At 32.7% G+C, this 23,201-nt stretch overlaps 16 protein-coding genes across 16 annotated transcripts; 9 read left to right on the top strand and 7 right to left on the bottom strand.

Moving 5' to 3' along the window:
• Positions 1-378: 378 nt before the first annotated feature.
• Positions 379-1,168, top strand: BMR1_02g01565 (conserved Plasmodium protein, unknown function; the record flags this gene model as incomplete). Its single annotated transcript, XM_012792629.1, has 2 exons — positions 379-659; positions 682-1,168. The coding sequence occupies 2 exons, from the start codon at positions 379-381 to the stop codon at positions 1,166-1,168; spliced, it is 768 nt and encodes a 255-aa protein (XP_012648083.1).
• BMR1_02g01560 (glycerol-3-phosphate dehydrogenase) lies at positions 1,272-3,735 on the bottom strand (the record flags this gene model as incomplete). The annotated part of the gene is made up of 5 exons (XM_012792628.1): positions 1,272-1,467; positions 1,560-1,764; positions 1,798-2,280; positions 2,301-2,369; positions 2,880-3,735. The coding sequence occupies 5 exons, from the start codon at positions 3,733-3,735 to the stop codon at positions 1,272-1,274; spliced, it is 1,809 nt and encodes a 602-aa protein (XP_012648082.1).
• Positions 3,948-4,709, top strand: BMR1_02g01555 (RNA recognition motif. (a.k.a. RRM RBD or RNP domain); the record flags this gene model as incomplete). Its single annotated transcript, XM_021483171.1, has 5 exons — positions 3,948-4,031; positions 4,056-4,255; positions 4,279-4,390; positions 4,413-4,514; positions 4,536-4,709. The coding sequence occupies 5 exons, from the start codon at positions 3,948-3,950 to the stop codon at positions 4,707-4,709; spliced, it is 672 nt and encodes a 223-aa protein (XP_021338124.1).
• BMR1_02g01542 (hypothetical protein) lies at positions 5,945-6,364 on the bottom strand (the record flags this gene model as incomplete). Its single annotated transcript, XM_021483170.1, has 1 exon — positions 5,945-6,364. The coding sequence occupies one exon, from the start codon at positions 6,362-6,364 to the stop codon at positions 5,945-5,947; it is 420 nt and encodes a 139-aa protein (XP_021338123.1).
• On the top strand, positions 7,281-8,989 carry BMR1_02g01541 (Uncharacterized protein PF11_0207; the record flags this gene model as incomplete). Its single annotated transcript, XM_021483169.1, has 3 exons — positions 7,281-8,495; positions 8,817-8,891; positions 8,912-8,989. 3 exons carry the CDS (start codon positions 7,281-7,283, stop codon positions 8,987-8,989), a joined length of 1,368 nt encoding a protein of 455 aa, XP_021338122.1.
• BMR1_02g01540 (hypothetical protein) lies at positions 9,303-9,677 on the top strand (the record flags this gene model as incomplete). Its single annotated transcript, XM_012792624.1, has 1 exon — positions 9,303-9,677. The coding sequence occupies one exon, from the start codon at positions 9,303-9,305 to the stop codon at positions 9,675-9,677; it is 375 nt and encodes a 124-aa protein (XP_012648078.1).
• On the top strand, positions 9,901-10,449 carry BMR1_02g01535 (hypothetical protein; the record flags this gene model as incomplete). The annotated part of the gene is made up of 1 exon (XM_012792623.1): positions 9,901-10,449. The coding sequence occupies one exon, from the start codon at positions 9,901-9,903 to the stop codon at positions 10,447-10,449; it is 549 nt and encodes a 182-aa protein (XP_012648077.1).
• Positions 10,450-10,488: 39 nt separating this feature from the next.
• BMR1_02g01530 (Peptidyl-tRNA hydrolase ICT1 mitochondrial) lies at positions 10,489-11,066 on the top strand (the record flags this gene model as incomplete). The annotated part of the gene is made up of 6 exons (XM_021483168.1): positions 10,489-10,608; positions 10,632-10,708; positions 10,731-10,786; positions 10,808-10,878; positions 10,900-10,965; positions 10,986-11,066. The coding sequence occupies 6 exons, from the start codon at positions 10,489-10,491 to the stop codon at positions 11,064-11,066; spliced, it is 471 nt and encodes a 156-aa protein (XP_021338121.1).
• BMR1_02g01525 (T-complex protein 1 subunit beta) lies at positions 11,297-12,955 on the bottom strand (the record flags this gene model as incomplete). Its single annotated transcript, XM_012792621.1, has 1 exon — positions 11,297-12,955. The coding sequence occupies one exon, from the start codon at positions 12,953-12,955 to the stop codon at positions 11,297-11,299; it is 1,659 nt and encodes a 552-aa protein (XP_012648075.1).
• Positions 13,361-14,980, top strand: BMR1_02g01520 (hypothetical protein; the record flags this gene model as incomplete). Its single annotated transcript, XM_012792620.1, has 1 exon — positions 13,361-14,980. One exon carries the CDS (start codon positions 13,361-13,363, stop codon positions 14,978-14,980), a length of 1,620 nt encoding a protein of 539 aa, XP_012648074.1.
• Positions 15,078-16,699, bottom strand: BMR1_02g01512 (hypothetical protein; the record flags this gene model as incomplete). The annotated part of the gene is made up of 6 exons (XM_021483167.1): positions 15,078-16,151; positions 16,172-16,263; positions 16,284-16,377; positions 16,401-16,565; positions 16,586-16,624; positions 16,646-16,699. 6 exons carry the CDS (start codon positions 16,697-16,699, stop codon positions 15,078-15,080), a joined length of 1,518 nt encoding a protein of 505 aa, XP_021338120.1.
• BMR1_02g01511 (Pre-rRNA-processing protein ESF1) lies at positions 16,782-18,356 on the bottom strand (the record flags this gene model as incomplete). Its single annotated transcript, XM_021483166.1, has 1 exon — positions 16,782-18,356. One exon carries the CDS (start codon positions 18,354-18,356, stop codon positions 16,782-16,784), a length of 1,575 nt encoding a protein of 524 aa, XP_021338119.1.
• On the bottom strand, positions 19,439-19,948 carry BMR1_02g01510 (hypothetical protein; the record flags this gene model as incomplete). Its single annotated transcript, XM_021483165.1, has 6 exons — positions 19,439-19,464; positions 19,485-19,509; positions 19,532-19,576; positions 19,597-19,648; positions 19,670-19,734; positions 19,817-19,948. The coding sequence occupies 6 exons, from the start codon at positions 19,946-19,948 to the stop codon at positions 19,439-19,441; spliced, it is 345 nt and encodes a 114-aa protein (XP_021338118.1).
• On the top strand, positions 20,393-21,244 carry BMR1_02g01505 (hypothetical protein; the record flags this gene model as incomplete). The annotated part of the gene is made up of 1 exon (XM_012792617.1): positions 20,393-21,244. The coding sequence occupies one exon, from the start codon at positions 20,393-20,395 to the stop codon at positions 21,242-21,244; it is 852 nt and encodes a 283-aa protein (XP_012648071.1).
• Positions 21,245-21,254: 10 nt separating this feature from the next.
• On the top strand, positions 21,255-21,867 carry BMR1_02g01500 (conserved Plasmodium protein, unknown function; the record flags this gene model as incomplete). Its single annotated transcript, XM_012792616.1, has 3 exons — positions 21,255-21,326; positions 21,350-21,638; positions 21,659-21,867. The coding sequence occupies 3 exons, from the start codon at positions 21,255-21,257 to the stop codon at positions 21,865-21,867; spliced, it is 570 nt and encodes a 189-aa protein (XP_012648070.1).
• BMR1_02g01495 (tRNA dimethylallyltransferase) lies at positions 21,893-23,196 on the bottom strand (the record flags this gene model as incomplete). Its single annotated transcript, XM_021483164.1, is given in 9 exon segments — positions 21,893-21,966; positions 21,986-22,165; positions 22,186-22,276; positions 22,297-22,449; positions 22,470-22,520; positions 22,541-22,602; positions 22,623-22,743; positions 22,765-22,902; positions 22,924-23,196. 9 exon segments carry the CDS (start codon positions 23,194-23,196, stop codon positions 21,893-21,895), a joined length of 1,143 nt encoding a protein of 380 aa, XP_021338117.1.
• Positions 23,197-23,201: the final 5 nt, after the last annotated feature.

Genomic DNA, 23,201 nt, shown 5'->3' with positions numbered 1-23,201 from the left:
TAATAATCAAAAATTATACGAGCCAGCACTTAGTTTATCAGTAGTATACATTCAAACATGCGTTAATTGAAAACTTCAACGTTTAAATTATTATATTCCATATGTAAACGTGGGCCGGATTGATCAACTAAAAATTTTACTAAAATCACACCGAATAAGAACTACCCAAAACGTTTACCATAGCTGTGATGTAATTATGCATAAATAAGCAATTAGAGTTACAGTACATTTCCATAATATGAAAGATTATTCATTTTTTAAAAATTATCACGGAATATTAAAATTAATAAAAATATCAAGAGTAAGTTTTTAATTCCGATGTAATGTAGTAGGTGGCATGATACACAGTTCAACAGTGGTAGCGGTGACAGTGGGGAAATGTCCCTGATTCGTACCAACCGGTTCGTTCTCAATCATAACCCTTGGAAATACAATAATCTAATCACAATAAGATGCTTTTCGAAAAAATCTGACGACAACTTGGGTGTTTATGGACATGAGAAACCAGAAAACCCATGGGACGATGCCAGTTATCGTTCACTTAAATATGAACCTACACTCACAGGATCGCCTATAATGACCGTTTTTAACATGACTAGACCAGGTACTCAACCTTTTATAGATGAATCGCTGGATGTAATGCCTCGTAATTTTTTTGGGTAATCACAACACACAATTTAGGATCCCCGCGACAATCCCTCCTGAAATTGGTTCCAGGATTGAACATACATACCGTTTACCACCCCAATTCTATCCTTTTCTGAAAAAACTGGGCGATGATACTCCATCCCTAAAACCATATATGGATAAACTGATACGCGGTGAATTTACATTTGATGATTATGAGGAGATGTTTTACAAATTTTCCAAGCCTCTCAAGATTTACCGCAAACTTATCGCCATGCCTTTTAGGACTGCACAAGAAAAGTTGTGCGAAGATCTAGTCTCTTGGGAAAGTGCCTGGTATACCTATCGGCAACAGGTTGCTGCTGAATATAACGTTGTAATATCACTAAGGGAATATATATTAGGGATGCTAATTGGAATATACTTTGCCTATTTATGGAAGGAAATGAATTGGCAATATAGGGCAGATATGAGACTTTTTTATTCGAGTGCCCCGGAGCATAAGATTAACTGGGTTAAGCCAAGGGGGGACCTAGTTTGACATGTATTTACAACATTTACCGTATAAATAAATACAATCTGTACTAATTTTATAAATTAAATACATCCGTTGCAAGTATGTTGGTAAAAACCATATAACGTTGTCATGTTCCCATCATTTTACCAAAGTACTGTGTAGCGTCGAAGATGTTTTTCCTTTTCATCCCGTCGTCCCAATTCAAATATTGGCCCATCAAATCGGCAGTAATCTGAGTTGCACTTATTGCTTCCTTAGAGTCTAAAAAGGCCAATCTTAATCGTCTAGCCAGTACGTCAATCACTGTGCAAGCCATTTCATTCCTATGTCATTATTCATTCATATACTAGTGATTATTATTAAACAATCAAATTGTAAATTTAGTATTTATATAACATAATAATAATTGACTTACTCCACCACATATGGTATCTCTGCCAGTAAAAATGGGTGTTTAGCACTTAATGGTTTTAGTAGACCTTTATTTCTACCTATAGAACACACCTTTTTGGCATTGTAACCGTAACTTCTAACCAGATGGCTTGCTTGTTCATAAGTCAACTCAGGGAAATCCCTGACCAATGAAGTAGCTAGTAAGCTATATTTTGGATCTAGGTCATCTTTTGAGTAATTGCCATACTCATCGCTTGAACCTAATAACCTAATATTTTTGGTGCGGCATTTGAACTTTGGTTCCAATTTGTCCTTGTGCACACTCAATGCTTTATCAACACACTCTTCAGCCATTAAACGACTTATTGTCCATTTCCCACCCAAAACATTGATTACACCATTAGGATCCACAATTATCATGTGCCCTCTAGAAAGCTTTCCCGTTTCATTAACTGCATCCACTCCAGCTATCAGTGGACGTAAGCCAGCCCATTGTGATTTTATATTCTTCCTCAAAAACTCAGGATCAATATTGAGCATTAGCGATGCATCATTAACTATAAAGTCGATGTCTGCCTTTTTAACTTCAGGGTTCCATGCAAGATCATCAGCGTTGTCAGTAGTGCCTAGTAGGGCGTGGTTTAACCATGGGATAACAAACAATACACGCCCGTCGGTGGTCTTTGAAATAAACAATCCATGCTCATTCGGGCAGAAATACTTGGGTACAACAATGTGTGTACCTAAGTCACAATTGTATTACCTCTTGAGTGTAACATTCGCGATTTGTGCTCTTTAATGCCCATTTCCCGGACTTTATCAGCAAAAGGGCCTAAGTTAGATCGCATATTATACATTATAAAAATTGACAAGCATCAAGTCAATTTCTCAGTAATTCATAAATAATTATCATGAATTTTATTTATAGATTTAAAATCATATATAAATATCAATTTATAACTAATCAACAAACTAATTAATATTGTAAGTGAAAATTAAGATAAATAAAATCAAATATTTAAAATAATGGTGTAAGACACATATATTCACTGCTTATTTTAAATAAATAATTGATTTAGAAATCATATATTATATGTTTAAATTTTATATCCAAACAGTATATACATGTAGGATTGTTTCATTTGACAAGTTCTCAATTATATGACACATCCCACTATACGCGCATGTAAATATTTTGTGTAGCACTGTTAAAATATTTACGCAATGTGTGTGTTCATGATTCAAAATTGCACATATTAGGTCATTATTTATTGTATACTGATGTTATATAGCTAAAAATTGTCTTTATATTGGGAATTTTTATTTAAATAAACAAACTCACCTGCACAATTAACCACTACTTTCCCCATAACTTTAAATTCTTCGCCACTAATAGTGTCCTTTACATTAACTCCCACTACTTGCCCAGAACTATTTGATATATAACTTGTAACTTTTGCATGATTTGCGATAGTCGAGGCCTCTTGTCCTGGAACATATCCCTGCATGGCACTTGTAAAAGCTATCATGGCATTAGTCCTAGAATCATTATGTTGCCCATCATAATATACCACCGAACCTAGCAATCCATCTTCTCTGAGTTGTGGAAAATTTTCTAGCGTTTTCCCCTTGAAAGTGAAGTAAGACGCAGGAACTCCTGTCTGGTTTAGACAAACAAAACGAGCCAATAGTTCGTAGACCTTTATATTGAACCAAAAATAGGGAACTTGCCATTTCTTATAGAAAGGCAATACTATTGCAAGTGGAGTGTTTGCATAGGGCATAGAGTTCAGCAAATGCGCCCTTTCCTCCAAGGCTCTCCAAACAAAGTACAACTCAAAGAAATCCAGTTTAAGTAGAGCACTTTCAAGATATCTAACGCCGCCATGCAATAGTTTGGTGGACTTGGACGAAGTTCCTGATCCAAAATCATTCGCTTCGAGTAGTGCACATTTGATACCCCTAGTTGCAAAATCTAAAGCCACTGAAGTACCTGTGGCTCCGCCACCAATGATGACAACATCGAAATGATTGTGTTTTAAATCCTCCAACATTTGCTTTCTATTCTTAATATTTCCGGTGGTATAAATTACATCTTTGTCTATTGAACTCTTGTAATGTTCCTTACGAACAATTGCTAAGCTACCACCAAAGGCCAATGTGCCCAAAGCACCAAGTTTTAAAACAGTAGATTTCATAACACAACTATTTAAACCGACTGTGTGTGATGTAAAGTCAAATATGCAAGTTTGCTAGTTGATCATTGTGCTTAGCGTTATGTATAACGCACCCCAGACTGTAACCCATTTTGACCTTTGGGTGTAGAATCCAAGACAACTGCTAATAAGCCTATAACACACGATTAAATATAGTTTTTTAACGTGTACACTTGATATATTTGTGATCTGCTATGAGAAATACCAATGCATGCATCTACGTTGCTAATCTTCCACCAGACATCACAGAACATGAACTTGATGACAAATTTTACAAGGTATCATAACAATTTTACATTTAGTTTGGGAGGATCAGGCAGATTACCATTAAACAGAGTCGCCGCAGAGATGACGAATGTTATGCTTACATTGAATTTGATTCATCAAGTTCCGTCGACGATGCTATAAAATATCGTGATGGATATAAATTCGGAAGATATCGTATTTTTGTAGATATACTAAGGGAAAAGGGTGGTAAATCGTCAAGAGGTCCTCCTATGCGGTAATTTAACCTTTAATTTCTAGAACTGATTACCGAGTAATCGTAGACAATTTGCCCAGCTCCGCTAGCTGGCAGGATCTAAAGGATCATATGCGGAAGGCAGGACCAGTTGGGTATTCCAGTGTCAATAGAGGGGTGTCATTATTTATTAATATAGAAAGGTTACGTTGAGTATGAGACAAAAAAAGATATGGAATGGGCGCTAGAAAATTTGGATAAGTCAGAGTTCAAAAATATTTACTCCAAGAGTATCATCAGAGTAACACATTTAATTATAAAGGTCCATCCTGGAAATAACGATGGAAGATCAGCTTCTGAGAGTATATATAAGGATCACAAATATCGAGATAGTGAAAGTGATAAAGGCTTCAGGTTTAGGTCCAGATCAAGAAGTTCTAGTTCTAGATCACGTGCGTCCAGATCTTTGTCACGAGGTAAAAAATCTGATAGTTGATGCGCTACTTCAAGATACTTTCCATAGAAACTGAGTATTGGTTCCAAAACTATTACTTAGTCGTTAATTATTGGTATTTAAAATCAATAGTTTATGATTGGTCAGGCTCGTATGATTATGTTATCTTTTTTAATGAATAGTTAAATAAATAATTATAAGTGAATTTGCCACTTCAATTTATTATAAGTGATAGATGGGAGTTGATAGGTTTACTATGTGACAATCTGAAAATTATTATTATAGTGAATAATTTGACAATATAAATGGTCGATCTTTGTTTTGGTAAACAATTATAAGCAATGATTTATAATGAACAATTCAACTGTAAGAATTATTTATGCATATTACACTCAATTATATAATAAATGTCTGTGGAATCTTATAATAATTGATAGAATCATTATAATACGCGTTAATTAATTGCTAATAAATCTTTAAAAATCGTATTTTGTGATAATATTACACGATATATGTTATAAAGACAATTAATAAATCTAAATCTAACTAATAACTTTATTTATGTCGGATACAATTTTATGGCTTCTTCACTTATATTAAATATAAACTATTATTGATAAAAATCTCAATTAATTATAGTTATATAATACAACAATTATCAAATATTTAATTAACTAAGAATGTGTAAGATTTATCTATATCGAAAAAAGTAATCGAATTCATGATTAGACAAAAAACTTTGGTATAAAACTGAAAAATATCTAAATGATAAACCTAAATAATTTACAGAATTAGCTTGCAACAAGTTATTAAACATATCTCAATGAGATGTATGAGCCAATATACTTAAGGGTCAGTTTGATAAAATTTTCTCCTTAGTGGGGATTCTTCATTGAGAGACCCATTATTGCCATAAGACAAATATAATGTTCCCTTTTCACTGACTTAAAAAGAGCATCATTATAGTGTTCAGACATGGAAAAGGGTTTATTAGGCGGCGAATAATTGTGATATTCAGGTGCATAGGGGTAATAATCACATTTCTCATCATAGTTAACACTGAGATTAACTTATTTACTAGTACCATTTAAAAAAAACTGCGGTGGGCATGGCTCGCAAGAATAGTTATTATTGCAATCTTCGCTCTTTAAATCATAGATAGAAATAGAGTTTTTCATATGTACAGGCAAGTAGACCATTTGCTGAGACTTATGGTAGAAGTATTTATCATTATATTTTTCAACGCCACAATTTTCCACATAACGTTTTTGGGCATACTACATTTCCATGAGTTTGCTGCCACCAACGCCATCAGCAGCGTATGCACCGTTATGTGCTGAAACTGCGCCATATGTCATATTTAAAATATTTATTTTTATGATGGGATTGGGTTTATACCACCCCGTATCTAGTATATCACTCTTCCCATCGATATACTCAGAGCTGTAGTAAATTGGTGAAGGAGAATTGAAGTATCCTCTTTTGAATAGATAATGCCTGTTGTTATCACCGATATAACTGTTTCCATTATCATTGTCATCAGTGCCGTATTCATTATGATTATTAGGCAAAATGTCAATGTATGTTATTTCCGGTAAACTTCGTGCTAAGAGAATACGATTGCGATGGCCTTGCCTATGGAGGATCCGATTATATTGTTTTTTTATTGACAAAAATGACATTTTTATACTGTACATAATTAGTTTGATCTACCCGTTTGGACAAAATCGAGGTATACACCAACGTAGGGTTATGTAAGTGAGGGTTTAGAGTTGGCAAAGTGGTTAAATTAGAGTTATGAAGAGGTTTAAAATTATGATTTAGAGATGATCACGGGTATCATATTATTCCTTAGTGTAGTTAGATAGCATAATTTGTCACATGTGATAAATTAGTTTCAATACATATCTCCAATGTTTATAGTAAAACATTGTATCCAACAATTGGTGTGGCTATGTTGCAGTATATAATATACGAACAAAATTGTTGGTGGAACAACATAGAATGATTAAGTATTGCGATAAATATAAACTATCCAGCGGAAATAGTATTGCTCACCTCATACCCCCAGAGTCTTTTATACTCAATACAAGCAACAATAGCTATTTAAATACTCAATAATTAATTTGCAAATATCACCACACCTACTATATACAATTAAATATTATTATATTAACCAATAATTTAGGCATTTTATCTCTACTGCAACTCCACATATTCCACTACTTACTTTGCCATAACTATCACAGAATTACAGTAAGAGTAAAGAAATAATAACCAATAACTCAATAACAGAGTTTCTTTGTGCAATTATTTGCTAATATTTAACTAATGTGTCGAATATCACATTTAATAATAATATGTAACACTAGTAGAAAGACACATAATATTATGAGTTAATGTGTTGATACTGGCATCATAAATATTTTCAGAGAGAAATGTTTAATTATGTAGAATAAATAATGACGGACTAAAGTGTTATTACACATGGGGCAATTATTCTCCATTTTATAACATACTTTTCTGTATAAGCCATTCATTACCACATTTTCAAATTTTTACGTTCATACCTATCTTGTAGATAATTTATGAGTTTTTTCTTTAACTGTGAAAATGGTACGGAAGAAATGCACCGTTGTAAATTTGACGAGTCTTCAGAATATGTTTAAACTGGTGGATATAAAAATACCACCCTCTAGTGCAGATGATAAGCAAAAGCCGGGGTATAGAAATAGAAGATATGATGATAGGTTTAATTCGGAGAGTAGGGGATTTAGAGACGGTGAGGATGTCACTAGTTCATGGAGGATTGATGATGATACTCGTGAAAAAACCGATGGTTCTTTCAGTAACATTAGAAGAGTGGCTTCCAAAGGATGTAGCCCTGAATTAAATGATGATTCCTGGTCTAATCTTAGGACATTATCTAGGGAATCCCCGGATAAGAATTGGAGGGATTCTTCTTGTCAAAGGTCGGATTCTCGATTTGGTTCCAAAAAATCGGAACATGTTGACACCCGTCCCCAACGATTGAAATTGAAACTTTTACCGAAGGGATCAAAAGCAAAGTCTGAAGCAGAGAATAAGTTAGATTCTGTAAACTCACGATCCTTAGTCACAAATAATAAAGATTTTGTTATGGAACAACAAGCTTCTATTGATAATGGTGTCACTGAGTTAACTAATAAATCAGTTAAGACTCAAAGTAAATCCATAGCCAATATCAATGATACTGATGATACAGGTGCCGAAATAGATCTAGCCCTAAAGTCTAGGATGGTAGCTATCAGAAAACAGAAGGAACTGGAAGAGGCCTGTAAAAATGAAATACTTTCGTACAATGCACTGTTTAACTGTGATCCTGAGAGAGCTAAACTGGTTCTCGATACTACAATACAGATTTTTGAAAATGGTGCGACTGATTACAGCACAATGGTGGATCATATAAATAGTGTTTCTATTGAGAACAATTCAAACAATTGCTTTGAAACCATTGTACCTTCAGTTGTAGCTTTATGCTATATTGTGTGCAAGATGTCTGACGTCAAGACTCTAGAACAATCCAATGCCCTTATGAGTAAAATTAAGGGATGGCTTAAATACCTTATTGGAATTAGCAATATTAAGAACCATGAACTCCACTTACTAAATCAAATATCCATAATATGCAATTACTGGAATTTACCTTCCCTTAGTAACGATCTGTTCCTTATTGAAGCAGTGTTTGATTCCCTATATTGCTGTGGGATAATATCGCATTCTTCGTTCAATGAATGGTTCCAAGATAATTCATCAGAAATACCGTCAAAAATAACTATCATGTTTCAAGTAAGTAACTAATTTTGTTTCAAATATTGTCCCTTAATCAATTAAGGAGAAATTATGGTTACACTCTATTCTTCCATGTCATGTTTGTTTATATATTCATATTTTGCCATTTATAGAATACATTGTTACATAATGTGTATAATTGAACAAATATTTACGTGTAATAACCTTTACACTGTAAATTTACATCATTATCATGATGTATTACTATGTTCATATAAGAAATTTATGTAATATTTCCAAATGTTACATGCTACGCATCCTATATGACCCGAAGTCTAAAGGCTGACCAGGGCAAAGGCAGATTCGACACTAATTCAGTTATTGCATTGGCATAATTGGTTTATGGGAGAAACAGAGGCTAGTGAGCATAGTACCGATGAGAATTCACAGGAGGTATTTAACTGTATATTTAGGATGAAGATATTGACATTGAGGCACTTGTACCTAAGAGGATAGAATTGAAGGGTAGAAAACCTACTTATGCATATTAGTGACTTTTTAAATAATTTTTTCAAACTTTTACACATTTAGCACATCCTTCCATGGTATCTACACGGCAATTCATTTGATTTTATAGAAAATTGCTCAACGGGCACATATATATATATATATATATGTTCTGTCGACAATGTTTAGATAGTATTAACAATAAGTTAAATGCAATCCAAAATTGTTATTTTAATTCCAATGTTTCATTAATGGCAAAGTATATGTTTACAGCAGGTGTGGGAGTGATGGGGCTGATAATATATACACTAGATTGATGTAACATATTGGAGTCCTATATATTGACATCCAAAAATAATGAAAATAAATTATCTATTCAATTTTCTGGGATACTCATTCGGATTTGTACTTCCTGCCTCTATCGGTTTGTCAGTTGCTGCCCATGATGATAAAGACAACGCCAAACACTTTCTCAAAGTCGTGTACATCTGGCTAGTAATAAATTTTTTCGTCGCACCTGTGGCTAAAACAATTGACAATATATTTTTGGTTAATATATGGCCAACAATATTCCTAATTTACTCAATCAGTATTTTTTTCTTAAAATCAGAAGTTATTAACAATTTTGATCTCTACTCCCATGCCTTTATCGCTTCTGAAATTCCAAATACCACAAAAGAATTGGCATTGAGAATTATTAGAACGATAAGCAATTACATTAGTGACGCTTAATGGATTCTTTTCATTAATTTTACCACAGACGATTGCATAATTAGAAATAATACATAGGATTAGTTTAAATACATTACACATTTAGATATCACTAATCATATATATGTGCCGACTTAAAAGTGTATAAGTGATATTATAATGAATAATGGATATGTGAGTGCAATTTGTTGCAGAAAGCATAACTATGAAAGAATAAGCATCAATAGATTAGTCAGCTATTAAAATGGATTCATTAGTTAATGCCGGAGTTACTGGCCTCAATGCATCCTCAAAATCACTTTCAAGGTTTCTTAGGGGCCCTATTGCTCCAATGTATCACAAACAAGGATTGCTTGACTCAAAGGCAGCAGTACATCCAAAATTTGCAGATCAAGTTCCACAAAATACTCAGCCTATTCAAACTGCGACAATGGAATATGTGCCAAATATGAAAATGGCTATTCCAACACAACATATGGAAGTTATGCAACCAACTACATTCCATCCTCATTACGAAATAACGGCCAATGCTATGAATAATTCACCAAATAACCAAATTGATGTGTCTAGTGAATCTACTAAACTGGGACTGCCTGGAACCATACCTAAACATGTAATGGACGAGCATTCAATGTTTGCCAGCACTAGTTATTCCCCCCTTAGGATCGATAGCCAACCCTTATTTGGGAAAGCCATATATGGAGTGATTGGATTATGTGCCTCATTTATAGTGGTTGTTTTGTTTATGAATATATATAGATCTAAAAAGTCCAAAAAAACTACGAAAAAATAGTTTATACACTCAAAACTTTTGATTTCTAATTTGTACAATATGCACTATTTACAAAATCTTCACAAATTCCCATGTAGACACATTTCTATTGTACCTAGGAATAAATTAACTGCTAAATACAGTAGATCTTCCGGCCCTGGCGGGCAAAGTGTCAATAAGGTATTCCAAATATTGTTATATAGTCAGAAACTAAAGTCCAATTGCGGTTTCATATTGACACAGCAGATTGGTTAGATGATGAAGTTAGGCGCAATCTCAAGTATTTAAATTTCTAATGCTAGGATTACCTCTAAAAACAAAATTAGTTCCAAGGGCTATCTAATTGTTTCATCAGACAGTAATCATTAATTTTATTCAGTCCACTCATCACGAATTTATAATTATGAGCAGTGTATTAAATTAATACAGCAAGCAATAGATGAAGCCAAAGTATTTAAACATATAATTTAGGATTACAAACCAAAACAGCAGTTGGCATTTCTGGAACAGATACAATCGAGCAAATCACCCCAAGAAGTAATATTATTGCAATTCAGATATTGAACTACAAATTGAAAAGAAGGGAAGAGAAGTTTAAGTTTAAGAGATTGAAAAGGATGAAGAATTTTTGTGAATAATTATAAAATCTATTATATTAATTTAAAAAAGGCTGCACTTGTAAAATAGAGGAATTCCCACGGTTAATTTTTTGTATAAAAATTAAACAATTAATAATACGATTGGTTTGTGCTCGTGTTACATTATCACGAAAATTGTAAATTGCTGTTAATCAACATTAACTATTAAAACAATCACATTATATATTGTATGTTTGTCAATTGGTAAGAAATAACACCAAAAATAATTTCTACATACCACTACGTTGCCTTGGCGCACATTTTATGATGTTATCAACCCTAATCAACATCTCAGCCGCCTCTGCAGCTAGACAAATTTGTGAAAGTTTAGACTTGTATGATTCAAAAACACCAAGCTTAATCATATCGCCAATGTCAGATTTTTCAATATCAATACCTGTAGTATGTTGGCCCCTATTATGAGCAGCCCTCAACTTGCAGATAATGTCTGCACTATCAAATCCAGCGTTTGTCAATATATATGTAGGTAACATTCGTAAGGCTTTTGCAAATGATTCTACAGCAAATCCTTCCTTTCCCTCAACGGATTTGGCTGCCTCTTCTACTGCGTATGCCATTGCCATTTCAGATGCTCCTCCACCCGGTACGATAAATCCGTCACTAATTGTTTCACCCAGAATAGCTAGTGCATCATGTAGTGATCTTTCTGCTTCGTCCAATATATGTGTACTGCCACCCCTTAGTACAATGGTGCAAGCGCCCTTCTTTTTACACCCAGAAAATCTAATAAGCTTATCCTCCCCTATTATTATTTCATCAATTTTATCGCAATAGCCCAAAACTGCGGTTTCCGGGTTGTCAAATGTAGATATTATGTCACCGCCTAAACAAGCAGCTAATCTCTCCATACCGTCAAAATCAGAGTGCTCAATACTAATTATTCCTGCATCATTAAACAATTGTTCCGGATAATTGTAAATGAGTTGACGGTTGATGAATACATTGCAACCATGCTTTAATATCTTATCTACCTTTTCCTTCATCTTCTCTCGCTCAGCATCCTCTATGGCTTTAACAGCACTGAAACTGTCAACGGTAACTTTAGCTCCATAAATCTTTACTTTATCAGCGTCCATAGGAGTATTAGATACTAGTACTTTGCAATTACTCATTGACTTTGGTTGTCCTGTACCTATTTGTTTCTCGAGTATAAAACCTTCCTCCAACCACGATTCTCTCAAAACAGCTCCAGGTTTTTTAATAATTTGGATTAGTGATAAGTCTACTTTGGGTTTTATATTAGTATTATCAAGTGTTAGAGACTTTGTCTCTTCAAATACACGCATTATTGCCTTGACAGCCAAATCTGCAAAGTGAGCCTTCTCAGTCCTGAGCAATTTAGATGATAATGTAGTTTTTGCTACATTAATAAGATCTTTCTCAAATTGTTTAAAATCATTACGGTGGTCTACTGAAATTTTTTCAAGCATTTTACGAGCTATTTTTGTTGCTGTTCTATACCCAGAACATATTGTCTGAGGATGAATCTTCTTTTCAATAAGAATCTCCGCTTCTCTTAGTAATTCAGATGCTAAAACTACAACACCTGTGGTGCCATCACCGCAAATTTTATCTTGTTGCATTGATATATCAACTAGTATCTTGGCCGCGGGGTTGTTAAGCCATACAGACTTAAGTATAGTGGCTCCATCATTGGTCACTACATTTGGCCCTGCAGGTCTGCCTTCCATTTTCATAGGTTGTAGGATTTTATCTAAACCCTTAGGCCCTAGCGTAGATTTTACCATATCTCCAACTGCAATTGCTCCGACAAAATACTGCATTCGTGCATGTTCACCCTTGTCCTGTTGCGCCCCGTCCTTGAGAATTTCGGGTGACACTTCACCAGAGGGATCAATTTGCATCATTTTCACAAAATATATGATATTTACTTAAATATATAACCACGCTATATGCTAATTAGAATATATTTTAGTGACGGTATATATAGTGATGCCCCCCAGATATAACTAGTATAGTTAACACCAGTATACTTAACTAGTTTTGTACACCACACCCTCGCGTGGTATGCTAACATTGTTCTGTTAATTTGATTTTGGCATTTACACTTTTCCAAAATAATGAATTCCTTCTAGAATAATGGAAACCAGTTTCATTAAATTACACAATTGGTTATTCACACTAATATCAATTTTTGCACATTATGTAAATTATATCAACTATATATTCTGTGAAAATTCCATTTATTATTCTAGAACATAATTTGGTTATCATTCCTAATATGGTTATTATGATTGTAAAAGGAGTGTGCAATGGTACTCCCTAAATGGACTAGACTTTTGGACAGGTCCAAAAGGCAAACTTTCACTCAGACACCCACTCCGACAGACCATCTAGACAGTTCGCTTGGTGTCATTGATTGCAATTGCAAGGCTAGGAAACAGGTGGAAAAGTACTATCGCTACATAGGCAAGAGGCTTGATCAACTTGAATATGACAGGTGCCAATTACTTTCAGAACAGAATGAGATAAACAGTAGAGAATCTCAGTTATCCAGATCTATATGGCATCTAAGAGTCCGTGAGCGCGAGTTGGATGATTATTGCGCTTACTTAAATGATAAACGCCAATCTATTGACAGTATATATAACAAATGCGAAGTACTTGAAACACAAATCAATGATAGATTTGAAGAATATAATAACATGCAAAAGGATTTGAAGAAGAAATTAGATGAGTTGGATCAAAGACAAAACAATTTGGCATTAAAGGAGCAACAAATTGAGAGGATATCCCGTGATATAGAAATGAGGGAGAGGGAATTGTCCATTCATCAAGGTAAAGTTTACCAGGAGCGCGATAACTATCAAAGAATGGCAGCAGAAGCCCAACAAAATAGTAACAATCGTTCTGTACAACAATGTTTGATGGATATTGAACATGAACGGAGAAAACTTGAAATGGATAGGCATAATTTTAGTCAGTATTACGAGAGTATCATGGAGGAAATTGATCGGAAATGGCGCAAACTTAATAAAATAAACGATGCGTACCGAGACAAGGAAGAAGATATTTTAATTAAAGAAAAGCAATTACTTTCAAACCGGGAAAATATCCAACAAGCATGGAATGAGATTGAGGAAGCTAGAATTGACATTATGAAACAGAAAGAACTATTAAAACGTAAAACCATTGCAGCGGAGGCAGCTGCCTCCGCTGCAATGCAAAATTCAATTTCCCTACAACAACAAAAGCAACAAGTTGTTAATGATGATTCTACTATTGATCGTCGTAATGAATCCAATAGACCTTACCCCAGCGATAGAGCTGTCATTAATGATATGTATGATCCGGTGTACAAGGAAACACCTAGAGGTAGATACAGAGGTGATCTGAATAGGCAGACAAACCAAGATAGGGATGATCAATATAGAATACTTCGGGAGGAGACTTCTGCCATTGATCCAAGAATTCAAATCCAACTACAGGAAAAGATGTCAGATATCACCAAACTCGTAGAAGATATTAAGCAAGAAACATCATTACTCGCCATGGAAAAGTACAGTCTGCAAGGGCAAAAAAAGCAATTTGAGCTGGAAAAGGCAATTAACGAGAGAGAGTTAGCGGCCAAAGAACAACACTTGTTGAACTTAGAACAGAGTTTGCGTAAGAATGATTTGATAGACCAAGCAACACCAACTACCATAAATGGACAATTAAACGGATATTACGGCGATAAAATGAGATTAGGAGACAGTTCAACTAGATTTACTGATGTAGATAGGGATATTGGCGGGTTTTTCTTGGACAAATCTACTGAAAATTACCCCTCATCTAAGCGCTTAAATACCAGAGCCATCGACCTAAGGAATAGTACTAATAACCCCAGGGATACCATGAGGGATATAAGAGATTATGGTAAGGTTAGGTAATAAAACTGTTGATCAAATTATATCGCATATATGCCCTTCGGCATGTACAACTATAATGTGTTTAAATTTATAAACTAGTGCCATTCGAATCAACAAGTTAGATTTGGGCTATTATTTGGTATAACATATCAATCTCCTTCTGGTCAAATTTCATATCCAGAGCATTATGTGTGTTAGTTTTAATGACTTTTTGTAGAAAATTTTCTTTAGCTCGTGTAGCAGCATAACTTACATCTTGCAATTTAAACTCCAATTTTCTGAAGAATTCGATGATTTGCCCGTAAAAAGTCTTAAAGGAGCTAAATTGCGGGGCCACCATGAGCTCCAGTAAATTATATATCCTCGTCCTACAATCTTCAAGGGGGAATGAGTTAAAGTTGGTTAGTACAAATGGCCCTACATTCTTCAGGAACATTTTTTCAAAGATTTCGGCATTATCAATAGTACTTTCGGCTAATTTTATAAATGTGCATATTGTTTCATATTGTACCTGTTCATTGGCACTAGTAAGTCTCTTGATCATCCCTGTGGGGATATCCGTGAACTTATCCAGTATCTCTGTAAACTCTGGCACATGGTATAAGGAATAGAATGAGTGAATTGCCGCAAATGCTACCGTATTACGGGAGTCACAATCTGTTTCAGCGAGTATGGCACTAAGAAGTCTTAGTATGTAACAGTTGTCAATCATTAATATATTGATAGAACGATACATTTCAATTATCGTAGTGATAATTTCTAGTAAAGGTGATAGAATTATATCACTAATCCCATTGCTTAAATATTCATTAGCGCGGGCCTTTAAGTCATCAAATAGCAGTTTGATCGTTTCACAATCATTAGATAATGATATGTTTAGAAATTTAATATCTAATTTAGACATAATATATTTTTCAGCAATCTGAAGTGAATTTAACATTAAAAGCACATCATCACATTTATAAAACTTGAAAATATCGCCGAATATGTCTGATTCTTTAAAAATGTTGTAAACATCCGATGAAATAATTGAAGAATCGACGATAAAGTCTAAAATTCTGAGCTTGTAACTGATAATTTGTTCTGTATCATTGAATTCATTGACCATAAACCTAGCTTCTATTTTTATGAAGTTAACTAAGCGTTCCACATTTTTTTCGGTAAACAATTTGGAATTTCCTTCGTATAAAAGCTAAATTGGCAAGTGATTACTTTTAGTAGCATCTTTGAGATGTGATTATGTACTGAAAAGTAGGGATCAAATAACATTTCCCAGGCAATTGAATGCATTTCATCATTTATATCTGCATATATGCTGTATTACCCCTAAAGTCCAGAGCATACTTTATCTTTTTGGCTATAAGTACCCTAACGCTGTCGTACCCATTTTTACATGCAAAAAGAAATATTTCTTTTGCCTAAGTAACTTGTGAATCACCACCTGTTCATTGGCCAATATCTCATTAATATGTGTGGAATCAGTTATGAGCCTATCAAGAGTCTTGAGTAACAATCCAAAAACTGTTGTGTTTTCCAGATCATAATCAAATTCTTCAGGGAAATCATCACATTGGCTCAGTTGCACAACCATCTCAGGTATACTAATCTATTTAAATACACGCATACCTTATCAAATAGTTTACGATTTGCTACATTGATATCTGGCTACATAATTACAGCACTTACATTGGAAAGATACTCATTCATATCACTAATTTTTAATTCCCTAAGGTTACCCATATTGATTATCTAAATAAAAATATATAATTATTATAATACATGTATAATGTTGGGTAGAACAATTTATGTGCGCAATGTGGGTCTAGGCACGAGACAATTTCCTCCTACGCTTATCAAGCATGGATTTATTAGTGGCTGTGTGCTTGTAATTGGGGTTTGTAATGTCAATTTCGTAGTTTTCACCTGTGAACACTTCAGCAAATCTCGGATCTTCCAAGTCCGCTTGGAAGACATCCATTTTATCATATTTATGCTTGAAATATTTCATCTTCTTTTTACTTCTTCTACTAGAACTTGTCTCCATTTGTTTAACATCGTTTTCCTCGATATCACTTGATGAATAATCATTGACAGTATAGTCAGATTTGGAATCTGATTGTTTGCACCTTTCAATTCTGGGATTGAATGAGATTAAAAAATTGCCAGCTTTTCCCTCAACCGATTTCCCATTTTTATTGCCAAATTTATCGTACTTACTGCTATCCTCATTATCCGCCGTATTTAGTAGTAACTCTCTGTACTTACTTAGTTCGAGTTTGTTTAAATTGTTTTTACGTTTACCTCTGAACCTACCAGAAACATCATCATCTTCACTTTCATTTGTATCATTTATTGTACTTGTATAATTAGAATCATTGGAATCTGACGATCGATTATCATTAGCTGCCTTGCCATCAGATACATCAGAGTAAGAGTGATCAGAGGCTATATACTCGTCAATGCATAAATCATTCAACTGGTCATAGTTATACCTTCTGGTAAGTATCTTAGTGCGTTTTGCCGGAGCCATATCCCATGAACAAGTAACCTTAGAATGGCGAAGGGCGGAAGTGTTTGTGACTGGTGGGTTATAGCCGGCTGGTATTTCGATGGCTTGTGAGATTGGACTATCAGTAAACTGAATTTCAGGAGGGATAAACCTAAGGTCCAAAGAATTAATTGCAAATCCAACTTCCACTCCATCTAATTCATCATACAATACACTAGCCACATCAACACTGCACAGTTCAACAACTGCGTAGTAGTATCGCGACTTTTCCAGTTGATACTTCCTGAAGGTTTCATATTTATCACTATCACAGAGTTCATCATCACAATTTTCTTCATTTGTATAAATTTTTTCATCATTAATTTCAGTATTGGTAGCATTGAAATTGGATGGCAAGAGCGTAGGGCCATTTATACTTTCGGAGTGAATACGCGATTTTCCAAAATTAGAAAGGTAAATTGAGGCTCTTTTTACCACGTTGGTTACTTCAATGTTCTTTTCTAATGCATATGACTTGTACATTGTTTGGAATAGTGCAAAAATATCCGTGGAATTTATATTATCCCAATCGCAGCCAATAACTGCGATCCTATCTGTAGGATCGCCAAGTTGTATGTCACATTCCTTGTCCCAAATTGACGAACCTTCTTTCAAATCTTCCGTTTCACCATCCGATTCACTGTATTCGATATCCGATTCGAATTTATCGTCAACATAATTAGTGGATTTGTTTGAAGATATTGGTCTTCCAAATGGATCTACAATGGCATCGGTATATTTTTCAAGTTTTTCGATTTCTTTCAGTTTCCTAAACCTATCATCTTCAACAATGGGTTTTCTTTTTTTATGTTTTTTGAAACTAGGACCGATATTAAATCGGGAATCCATTGTAGAACATTATTCTAAATAAATATTAATAGTTAAAATTATGTTGTAAATTCTTCTCATACTACACGATTAAGTATAATGATGAAGGTAACCTGACAATCATTTGTTATACCAGCACTAGCCTATATCATGTTTTCCCTTTTATATCTCCTGATTGTCGTGTTTGAATGATCTTTATAATAGCAAAAGTTTGATTAAATACCTTTTTTGTTGCAATTTAATGCACATGGGCGACATTGCCCAAAACAATACATATTCATATTATCTAACTCAAATACTCATAATGTAAAGTTTTATAGTTTGTTGGACTTACACATTTCTAGTTGCATTGTTTTTCATTAAATTTTAATTTTATAACCCAATCACTATTTAAATGTCCTTAATAAAATAGTTGTTAATCAAACCATTTATCAAAATTACCTATATCATACTAACTGTACCTTTCTTAACTTATATAAATTTTATTTTTACTTTAATATCGTACATCATATATTATTTACTTTCTTTAATCGACCAAATCTCTATGTCATTGATATAATCCTATATAAATAAGTCATACAGTGATTAAATGTTCTTTGTATTCATCATTACCATCATAGTATTAGCTCAGGCACTAATTTTACCTACTTCTTATCTACTAACTATATTTTTATATCAATTTCAATCAACTTCCCAATCGTAGCTCAATGGTTTGTGTACTAATTTCGCAATTTCCTCTTAGCTATGTAACATTGCTTAAATAAAGTTTTTATACGTTATACTGAAAAATATGAATACCAGTAACTCTCTTATTTAATTTGCTGATGTAATCTTAGATCTCTATTAGGTATATTTTACCATCGCATTATATGCTTAAAATATTATTGCTATTATAATTTTGGATTTTGATAAATCATGACTGGTAATATATTTTATTTTTAATTCACATTTTTTACATAGTAAATCAGATTCAACATATATACCAACTATTAGGCATCATTTAGCAAAATAAATCTAAAAATTAAGCTATAGCAGCTAATTAAAAATACAACGATTATACTACAATAAAATAGATTAAATTGATAAATTTAAAATATTCTAAATTACTTATTCTGGCATTCATTTACATCTAAATTATGATTATTATACCGCAAATACGAGACAAATTTAATTTCTAAATAACAAGAACAACTTACCTCATTATCAATTAATTGACGATAGAAATTGGACGCATTCGAACTCTAAATTATAAGTGATATACCATCCATCCGTTTGAATAATTCCAAATCTTTTTTCTCAAAAAACTACCAACCCTAAAATTGTCATAATATTACTTTTGATCACTGATCTTTGAGTTGTCTTGGGAGACAATGTGTACGATTGGAGTAGGTTCGGTGTTCTATGTAAGTTATATTTAGAGAAACATTTATAATACATAATTAATTATGTATTATAAATAATAAATCATAATTATTATTTACACTATCACGATCTATTTCCTTTGATGTTATTTGCAAAAATTGATGTGTATAACCAGCTGAACTGAGATTATGTCCCTCTGATGTTATGAGAAATAGAGTTATAAATGTTATGATAATAGAAAAAGTTTTCATTATACATGTGAAACTGTCATTCAACTAGTTTTATGTGATATAGTGTGTATGTATACATATGTACTAGATTGTAATTGCCCAACTTTAAGATTCATTGATACCTTTATTAATGTGTTAATTATGTAATTAAAAAATTATTTTGTAAAACGATAATTTATATAAGACTATGTGTATTGTATTTTTAAATAATGTCTATTTGATCCAGTTTGTTCTACTTGTAGGTTACACATTAAATGAATTCTAATTCTATCTATAATAGTTTTATACTAATTATTATATAGATAATAACATTTTTAATAGAATAATTAAAATTCAGTTTGATATTCTACATGTCCACTACATGCGTACGTGTCATTTATCACAATTTACACCTGTAGAAAACCTATCACTAACAATTGATTAAAATTTAAATTTACGTAAATGATATAGAATTACATGTGAAATATGTTTGGCTGCCATATCTATAACAATAAATCTAAAGTAATACTACTTAAAAGTGGTCATTATAGGAGGATTGTAGATTTTACCAGTGATGATATTGAGATGCTGTCTATCAAGGAGAAAGTATTATCATGTATTAATTCTCTTGACACAAGTTGCTGTATTAATAATAATAATAATGAAATATTTATTAACAGTTATGATAATATTGAAGTGTACGATTGTGACACTGTTGATATTGTAAATAATGATATAACTACAAGCGATCATAAATGTGTAGATAAAGAATGTATAGAATTAGATATAAAAATTAATTTAGATCATAATAATGACATTTTTCAATCAACATATAATGAAACAAGCGAGTCAACTAAAAGTGAAAAAAATAGTACAATGTATATTGATTCCACGAAGAACGAAAAAATATTTGAAATTAATATTATAAAAGCAGAATCAGATATGAATATTGATAAACATGATAAAATGAATATAGAACCCGGTGTAAAAGTATTATTTTACATAAATTCGAAAGAATCTCCAATTGGAGTAATCGCAAAGATTAATACTGAAAAGGGAATAATAACGATAGAGAGAAACTGCATGACAAGATTCTTTCCGATCAAATTGATTACTAAATTAGTAACAGATAGGAAGGATGTTGAAAAATACAAGGAAAAGTTGTATAAAAATAAAGGGAATTTGGAACATTGTATAGTGATACACGCAAGAAACTTCCAAAACCCAATAGGAATCGAATTTCAAAATAAAATTATTAAACAAAAATTTATAAATAATTTAACAATGAGCAGGTACAATACTAATGGTGTCACGCCCAACAGAATAGACATAATATAAAATGTAATTTATGTATATTATATCAATTTTAGTTTATATACTAACTAATATTACCAAATTATCATCATTTACAATTAATGGCGTAATTATTAATACCATATATAGGCCAACAATACTCAATTATGCCTAAATGCAGTATTTAAAACTAGAATCGGGAAGAAACCTCTATCCAACTCATTATTAAATCAAGAAGGAGCAACACACATCACCGAATTGGTTAATGAAAGGATAAAAATTAGCCATCCTGGTCCTAATAGAAAGATTATAGACCCCAAATTCCTGTATATATCTAATGTGGATATAGAAATTACAGATTCTGCTCTCGAAAACTTTTTTAACTATATTTTTGGACCTTTACTTGTAAAATCGAATTTAGAAAAATGTAAATATACAAGTAAATAAATAATTATTCAGATAGGCATAGAGGTTTTGGGAAATTAACGTTCAACACAGCTGAAATTGCTACAATTGCTATGCTGGAATACAATGGTGTTAAACTCGGACGCAAATCAATAATTCTCTCAGAATTTCTCTATTCGTCAAAAAAACACGAAGTACTAAACTCTAAACTGAAAAATGCATCGACAATCATTAAAAGATTGAATAACCATGATGAATGTTGAATACTTAAAATTGATAAACATATATTCAATTTTTTTTATTAATAAAATCAACAACCATACCAGATGCAAGATATATATATCTAGTAAATTGTTGAAGGTCTGATTAATTTAAAAATACCTGTTGTATCAAATTTAACAATATTTAAACCTTTTGCTTGGAACCTGTTTTTGATCCAAGTCCTCTGTCGTTTGGAATATTTTTTAGTCTTATTCACTAAAATATCTCTAATTTGGTCAATAACAATTTGCGATTTCATATCTGCATTTTCTCTAATAAAAGGAAATATCTCTTTATATGCTGGATAAATATGACAGTACCTATACTTTGAAAAATTCCACTCTGTTTATCGCTAAATGAACGTTTCTCATATATGTTATACAGTACAATTGCTTCATCAATTATTCCATTCTAAATTAAAATTCACTCACGTTTATCATATAATTAACCCTATTTAAAATCCTTTCAGAATGTATTGTTGGATCGCAATCAATGTAAAATATTAGTGTATTATACATCAAATTATCTTTATTCTTTTCATCAATCAATACCTCACTATGTTTAACACCCATATTATACCATAACTAACTAAACGATCACATACTAACAATGAGCGAATGATCCTTTTCCTATCATTTTTATGCAGTTGTATTGCCTAAATCAAATCCAATATACCCTTTCTGGATCAACTTCATTTAATTTATGGTACAATTGATCGGTTGGATAATCATCATATTCTAAATTATAAATGACTTGCCATCATCAAAATTTATTGGTTCAGTTTTGTTGATAAATGATGGCCATAGCAACGATTCAACATACATATTTGTTCCACCGACAACAACGGGCAAAATGTTTGATTTATGTAACTTATCTATCTAACTTAGAATCTGTAATACCAGTTTAATAGCATCAGTAGCATATTTGCTTGCATTATAAACTTCATTAACATCAATAATGTTAAATAGATGGTGTGTAATAGTATTTAATTCTTCTTTATTAGGTAAATCGGTGCCTATTGGGTAACCCTTATACACCTAAATTAAGAATCTTCTAACTTGCATTGAATCACAGTTCAAGATTTCAGCATTGATTCCAGATTCCTTTAATTTCAATGATAAATCTATTGAAAATTTGGTCTTTCCTGTGGCAGTGGGCCCAATAATGAATATTAAAGAGTTGTTCATCTCGACGTCATTATTTTTATAACAGATACCACAAAATTCAAGTATATTTGTTGGAATATTATTACTATTGCTAGATAAAAAGTTGTATTTATTAGTTGAATGCCGAATTGTGAGTTTAAAAGTTGTTATATCATGGAATCTCATAAATA

This window comes from Babesia microti, chromosome II (assembly GCF_000691945.2).
Source record: "Babesia microti strain RI chromosome II, complete genome".
NCBI lineage: Eukaryota > Apicomplexa > Aconoidasida > Piroplasmida > Babesiidae > Babesia > Babesia microti.
Note: the sequence above shows the minus strand (reverse complement) of the source record. Positions and strands in the feature narration are given on the sequence as shown.